Source organism: Arvicola amphibius, chromosome 9 (genome assembly GCF_903992535.2).
Source record: "Arvicola amphibius chromosome 9, mArvAmp1.2, whole genome shotgun sequence".
NCBI lineage: Eukaryota > Metazoa > Chordata > Mammalia > Rodentia > Cricetidae > Arvicola > Arvicola amphibius.
The window spans coordinates 109,063,917-109,069,916 of NC_052055.2; the positions used below are offsets into that span (position 1 = coordinate 109,063,917).

General features: G+C 42.6%; 1 protein-coding gene across 2 annotated transcripts in view; it reads left to right on the forward strand.

The window, feature by feature from the left end:
- The window catches only part of Rtkn2 (rhotekin 2), a 58,723-nt gene extending 53,631 nt beyond the window's left edge, over positions 1-5,092 (forward strand). For both annotated transcript variants that reach the window (XM_038343198.1, XM_038343200.1), the window contains exons 11-12: positions 2,090-2,197; positions 3,476-5,092. In XM_038343198.1, the coding sequence (XP_038199126.1) occupies positions 2,090-2,197; positions 3,476-4,008 (641 nt within the window). In that variant the 3' untranslated portion in view covers positions 4,009-5,092. The remainder of the gene's footprint in view (positions 1-2,089; positions 2,198-3,475) is intronic.
- The last annotated feature ends 908 nt before the right edge of the window (positions 5,093-6,000 follow it).

The following is a 6,000-nucleotide window of genomic DNA, read 5'->3' on the forward strand; positions in this document are numbered from 1 at the left end:
GCTGGACTAGCCATGGTATGGAGGTGAGGGGCAAAGGGGATATAATTGCTGTTTTAGTATTTGAGAGTTTAAAAAAGAGGCATGACCCTTGTTCTACATAGTCAGTAGCTAGGAATGGTGGACCAAAGAGGGAATATTTAAACAGACAGGGGTTTTTCCCCCCCCCCCAAACATTTACTATAAATACTGAGTTACAGGAACAGCTCAGCACAATAGATCATTGTACAAGAGAACATGAACAATAAATAGTGTGACGGAGACAGCCAGGCGGCCAACAGGTAGCGACAGTCACCATCCGGCCTGACAACCTCAGTTCCATTCCCAGGATCCCCGTGGTAGGACAGAACCAACTCCTCCGGGCTGTCTCCCTGACCCCCCACAGATGCCATGGCATGCACACGCTTACATACACGTGTGTGCCCGTGTACATGCTTACACACACACTGAATATGTGTAATAAGGTAACATAGCATTGTGGGAAACCCCCTTCTCCCTAGAGATATTTACCCCGTGTTAACAAGCGGCTATCATGTATTTTACGTACAGACTTAGTCATGGCAGAATGCTTCCCGTGTGAAACCACCTCTGACATCAGGAGCATGTTGGGTGGTTCAGGGTTGTGTGTCCATCTTCAGCGTGGCTAGTGCTGTTTCTAGTACAGCTCCCTATGCCGAAATCATGGTACATCTAAGAACGTGGAAAGAGAAATGCTGGCCCGTTTCAAATGAATCATTATTTTTCATTAAATACGATGTTTCTCCCACTGCCACAAAGAAGAAAAAAAATGAGTCTCATAATTTATCTAGGAAGGAAGGAAGTGTGTAAGAGTTCAGCTCCAGCTGATTCTGGATTTTCAGCTCCAGCTGATTCTGGATTCCGACCCTGGGGAGAAACCTTTGCAGCCCTGTCCTGGGGGAGCGGGGGTCTGCTTCCTGTTGGTTTGCTGTGTGGTAATCAGCATCATAGTAAACACCCCCCCCCAAGTCTTTCGATGTTTCTTAACTAGTTATGGTAATGGATTAAAAATGTAGGCGTTTATCACAGTGTGCCATGTCAACAGAATGAATGTGTAATTAAGTAAACCTAAAATGTCATTAACATTTTCAGCCATAGGAAACTGCCATGTTGGATGGATTGAATAATATCCACGTTGAAACTATTCAAAAAGGAAAAGAAATAAGTCACCCCGTAGAAGGCATACGGTGTGTCTTCCCTAACTTTCTAGTGATGCGAGATACTGGGTTGTGAGCCCGTGACTTCTGTGATGTCACTGGATGCTCATGGTATGCAGGAATGCAAGTCAGAAAATACCAGTTTTTTTTTTTTTATCCTTAAGGTTTTAAATAGCGAAGCAATGAAAATAAACATTGATAATGCCCACACTTTGGTACTTTAACTTAATAGTTGAGCTATTAAATAGTTCTTATTTATTAATTAAAATTCCCAAATTAAAGGTCTATGAGGACACGAATTCTATTTCTTTTTTTTGTCTGACTCCTGGATTGCAATGGGATCTGTCTTTCAAATGTCGTGAATCCTGGATGTTTCCGTCTAAAACGCAGAGCCGAAGTTATGTGCGCTTTGACAGTGAATACGACATTTAACGTAATAACTGATGGTTGTGCATGGTGCTGCACTAACTGACGGCCTGGGGCTCTTACTCTCCACCCAGAACTGTGTTTTTCTTAAGGAATCACCCATGAAGAATCAACTTCGGAAACTGGATTGTACCAGGTTTTTATTCAAGCTTCTAGAAAGCTCGACTTTATTGATGCATTTCCAACACACACCACACACACACCACACACACACACCACACACACACCACACACACACACACACACACACACACACACACCACACACACCACACACACACCACACACACACCACACACACACCACACACACACCACACACACACACACACACACACCACACACACACACACCACACACACACCACACACACACACACACACACACACACACACACACACACACACACAGTGTGCAGGCGATATTGGCGGAAAATGAAATACATGGCTTCACGTTTATATTTCAAACTAGCCTACTTCATTCTTTCTCTTAGGCCAATGGAAGCATTGTTGTGAAGAATTTATGAAAATTGAGATTATGTCACCACGGAAACCACCTTTGTTCCTGACAAAGGAGGCGACCTCCGTGTACCACGATATGAGTAAGTAGGGCTTGCCTCTTCTGAGCCGCAGGGCGACAGAACCAGCATTGTCCACACACCAGCCGCTTATTCTATTGACATTAAAATGCTAAAATTTTCAGGGCACAATCAAATTGAATAATAAAAAAAGGACTATGATTGTAGACGGAGGAGCTCATGTTTAATAGATGAATTAATACAAAATTAATGAACGCATATTTTTCATAGTTCAAATGCTCACGATCAAGCAGAAAACTTCAGGCTTAAAAGAATAAAGTACTTAGCTTTATGAGGTTCAGAAAATGTGAACAAATAGATCTAAGATGTGGTCATGTTCAATCGTTTTCTTGGTTTGTTCTTTGTTCGCTGTTTGTATTACTGATGAGGACATATTTATGGATGGAAGTGTTCATTCCTGATCAAAAACAACTATTTAGACCTAGTTCTTAAGAAATTTGTCTGTCTTAAATTTTTCTATTTCACCTCCAGCACTTTGGTGTTTGATCCTGTAGGGTGGCCTACAGGATGATTGCTAGCACACTTATCTGGACTATAGTGTCCCTTTATCCCACTGCTAATGCCCTTGCAAGGACTGTGTGTGTGTGTGTGTGTGTGTGTGTGTGTGTGTGTGTGTGTGTGTGTGTGTGTGTGGTTTACAATCTTAGGTTCCAAATGGTGACTTTAAAATATCACATCACAGACATTTATCTCAGTTTCTTTATTTTTCCCAAGGAAAATTTTACCCAGCATCCTTATCACCAAAATAATGTGAGGATTTCCAACTTGCCCTAGGGCTTTGGTTTGGTGTGGGGGTGTGTGTGCAAGGATTGTCATGTTTTCTTTGTCTTTGTCTTTGACCGTGAGCAGAGACTTCAGAGGTCTACAGATAAAACTACTGACTCATCACCTCCATCCCTCTTTATATAACCAACTTCCTAGTGGGCAAAATAAGGTTTATTATACAGAAAAGCTACTGTATAATAAATATTTAAGCTAAAGAATTCAAGAAGCACTTATATGTGTCCATCTGTGTTGTATATGTGGGAACTTATGTATTTCTCATATACTGTGGGTGTTGTATATATATTTAGTGTATAATACAGTACATGATAGCCTTGTTTGGGGGCCCTCTTCACAAGGTTAGTTTTACATGTTTTTTATTATTTAAGCACCCAAGTGTTTGATAGTCATTGTAAGCAGCATACTGATTTTGGAAGATAATAATAACTTACTTGGATAAAGTACATGTGACTGTTGGATTTTTTTTTCCTATGAAGTTTCTTCTTAAAATTCTTGTAGGCATCGATTCACCTGTGAAACTTGAAAGTTTAACTGACATAATACAAAAAAAAATTGGAGAGACGAACGGACAGTTCCTCATTGGTCAGGAAGAAGAATCCGCACCACCCCTGTGGGCCGCAGTCTTTGATGGCAACCACGAAATGGTCATCCAGAAGAAAGTGGTGTCCCCCGCGGGCCAACCGGCCCCTGATGGGAAAAGGAAAAAGAGACGAGCACCACTTCCTCCTACTGACCAGCCTCCCTTCAGCATAAAGACCCAGGGCAGCACAGATCAGCCCAAGGACAGCAGGACCCAGGCCAGCATCTCCGGAGCTTCGCCTTCAGATCCCAGGCTGTCATCAAAAATGCATCACTTCCAGAAACCAGTGGCTGCTCCTCGCAAACTTCTCCCTGCCAGGAAAAACAGTTCAGCTGATGGTGAGCACACAGACACAAAAGCCAGTTTAGAAGACAAGCCAGTGCCGGCTCCAAGGCAGAAATCCATCAGAGACATTCTGGACCCTCGATCGTGGCTGCAAACACAAGTATAGGCAGTCTGTACTGTCTAAATCGAGCTGTAAAGCTCGGGTCAGAGGCATTATGCGTGTAATGTTATAAAATTGTGTAGGTAAAGACCATAGCAATTTCCATAAACCATTAATAAGCTATTAGATACAAAAAGGCACCTTTTAATAGAGAATCGAATTTCTTTTTTTACTTCTCATTTCCAGAATATAAATGATCCCCCCCCACCCCCAGCAAAGGCGCAGTTTCTAGACAGTATCCTAATTGTTGGGAGGGCTAATTTATTCCTAAGTTAGTAGCAGGCAGTGAATAAGCAGTAGGCAGAAGAAAGCACCGATGTTTCTTTTGGAGAAAGATTGTCTAGTAATGTAGAATGTGTTAAAGACAAGCCATATTCTCATTGTGAGAATTTTAATACTTAATGGAATGTTTCAAAGGTTTTATTCAAACCACAAATTACAGAATCCACCCAAGAAAACTTCCCCTTCAGCTCTCTGGGATCCTCATCTAACCATCCACTGCCTCCTCTCCATTGCTTCACTTGGCGGTTTATAGGCTTGACCTTTTAAATTCCCGGGATAAATTTTAGAATATTAAATTCTTTGTCTTTAAAGGGAATTTGTAACCTGCTCTTCAGCGTCATTTCCGTGATGAGCCCTGAAATCCTGTTGACTCTGCCGCTCATCAGCGAGGCGCGCACTTGTGAGTGAGGAAAGTGGCTATGAAATGGCCCCCTCTGCCCCGCTGGCTGTGCAGTGATAATCCCCACCGTGCCCTCTAGAATTCGGGGAGGCAAGTAGCTCATGTCGTAAATTTTCTTTGTACTTATTTTAAAAAGCAGATGACAGATTCAAAAATCATCGGAAATGTTGGCCGTAGTCATTTTCAGAAATTAATCCTTTTTCAATCTTTTGATTAGAGTTCCCTCTTTGAGGAAGGGTTGATGTCTGTTATTGATGTTATTCGTGAAAAGTCATATTGAGTAATCACGTTGGCATCACTTCCATAGGAGGTAATTTCCATAGCAACTAATCATAGTGACCTAAACAGGATTATGAGTCGAATGGGGGATAAATAGTGAGAGGATGAATATCTTAAATGGACAAAAAGAAAAATCCACTTTTAATAATCACTTTTTGGGTTTTTTGTTTGTTTGGTTTTGGTTTTGGTTTTTTTTTTTTTTTTTAAGTAGCAACTTTATTTTTATTTGGGAAAAAAAAATCCTCATCTGGAAAAAGGAGCCCCAAACAAGTAGTAACCCAGAGTTCTACTCAGGAGGACCCTCCCAAGAAGGAGGATGAGCAGAAGCCGCTGCTCACCGGAGCTGTCATGTCCTGGTCTCTCCAGCAGCAAAGTGAGCATCTCCAGACACAGAACCTTATGTGCCACCTTTTGGCTAATAGGACGTGCCATAGATTTTGAAGCAGTCAGGCAGAGTTGCTTCCCGTTCCTTCGCTATCCTTCCCAGAACTTTAGAAGTAGTCTCTTGAGGATTAGTTCTCCAATCTGTGGGAGTTTCGAGTCGATTGCAGTCACCAAAGCTGGATAAACACGAGTGAAGGCTGGAGAAGCACTCAGCGCCTACAGGTCGGACCTGGCCAGCAGGCCTCTGCCTGTTTTTCTTGAAGGAGCTCTTGGTCTTGGATAATCACACTTAACATTGGAGATGTTGATCTCGTTAATGAGACCATTGATTGATCCCTTCAGGGCCTCCCAGCTCATCCTCCGATAGGCTAGGCTGTTTTCATCTGTGATCTGCTCCAGCATCACTCTGAGTTTTGCGGGAGGAATAGACGCTCCCCCACTTCAGGTGAGCAGCGAATCCCTCTTCCTCCTCCTCCTCCTCCTCCTCCTCCTCCTCCGTGAAGGTCTTCTTGAGTAGAACACTGGGTTAAGGCTTTCTCTGGGCTCCTTTTTCCAAGAGACGAGGATTTCCGGGATTAATGCGATCTGCGTCTCTTTCTCTGCATTTTTCTTGGTCCCTACTTTTGACTACTCGCTATCATCATAAGAACACC